Below are 1,153 nucleotides of genomic sequence, written 5' to 3'. Positions count from 1 at the left end.
AGGCCTTAGTTTTATTTTGAAGGATTCAATGCCTTTTAAGACTTTTTAAGGACCCGCAGGAACCCTGTATTAAAACTATTATTGATCAGGTTTTCTTGTCAGATTTAGATTTCTGGGTTTCGTTGAATCCGCCGGTCGGACCTCGCAGGTACAGAAAAAGCCAAAGCAGCAGCTCACTGGAGAGGTCAGACGGGGTCATGATGTGGTAGTTAAAGTTCCTCTTCACCAGGATCCCAGAGATCCTCTGACCCTGAGCGCACTTCTTGTCCGCCAGCACGCCCATCACCTGCAGCAGAGCATGCTGGGAGTTAGACGACCCGCAGGTTTGAACACCGAGGTCACCGGGTTCTGGAAGAGCTCACCTTTGCCAGCTTCTCTCCTCTGAAGGTGAGCGTGACGGCCTCGGTGTTCCTGGGGTTGTGGACCTCGATGTGGACCTCGTCGTTGTCCTCGTACTCTCGGATCAGCGCCGCCTTGAGTCGGGCCATCTCGTTCTGCTCGCCGTGGACCAGGATCTGCGGAGCGAAGAAGAACCGGGGTCACCATCGGGACGATGGGGTTTCCGGCGTGGCGCAGAGCGCGGGCTCCTGGTTACCACGTGAGGCGGTTTGAGAGCTCTGATGAACTCGCTGGTCTGCTGGTAGTCGGTGTGAGCCGAGAAGGAGATGTAGTCCACGGACATCTTTAGAGGAAGCTTCTGACCCGACATGGTGGCGATCTCCTCCGGTTCGGTCATGATGTGCTGCAACACAGGAATCAGATTCACCCGTCTTTAATCTGAGGTGTTTCAGCCTCCACCCTCCGGCGACGACTTCACCGACGCTCCTACAGCGGCGGCTCTTTTAAAGTGCGTTCGACAAACGCGAATGACGTGACAAGAACAAGAGATTTCCATGTTATCGATACATAGAAAGGTGCGTTCAGGAGCGACTGAGTGATCGGGAGTTTCCAGCGCATATTTGGTGATCAGAGGCTTGGTTGATGCAAAAAGAGGGAATTAAAACTCAGAAGTTCTCTGTTAACCAATCAGTGACTGGCTGCGGCCGGTGGATTCCTGGTGAAGCGCTGTCCGATTTTATGGCAATTGCCAATTTTGCTGAATCAACAATCTTATTTCCGATTAAGGCTAAAACTATCCGATTAATCGCTTACT

General features: G+C 52.2%; 1 protein-coding gene across 1 annotated transcript in view; it reads right to left on the bottom strand.

The window, feature by feature from the left end:
- The window catches only part of LOC107089585 (cleavage and polyadenylation specificity factor subunit 3-like), a 17,392-nt gene that overhangs the window by 5,303 nt on the left and 10,936 nt on the right, over positions 1-1,153 (bottom strand). Inside the window, exons 7-9 of the mRNA XM_015382469.1 lie at positions 596-742; positions 363-515; positions 178-286 (exon numbers count right to left, since the gene is read on the bottom strand). Of these exons, the coding sequence (XP_015237955.1) occupies positions 178-286; positions 363-515; positions 596-742 (409 nt within the window). The remainder of the gene's footprint in view (positions 1-177; positions 287-362; positions 516-595; positions 743-1,153) is intronic.

This window comes from Cyprinodon variegatus, unplaced genomic scaffold (assembly GCF_000732505.1).
Source record: "Cyprinodon variegatus isolate N-32 unplaced genomic scaffold, C_variegatus-1.0 Scaffold257, whole genome shotgun sequence".
NCBI lineage: Eukaryota > Metazoa > Chordata > Actinopteri > Cyprinodontiformes > Cyprinodontidae > Cyprinodon > Cyprinodon variegatus.
This window is presented reverse-complemented; position numbering and strand designations above follow the sequence as displayed.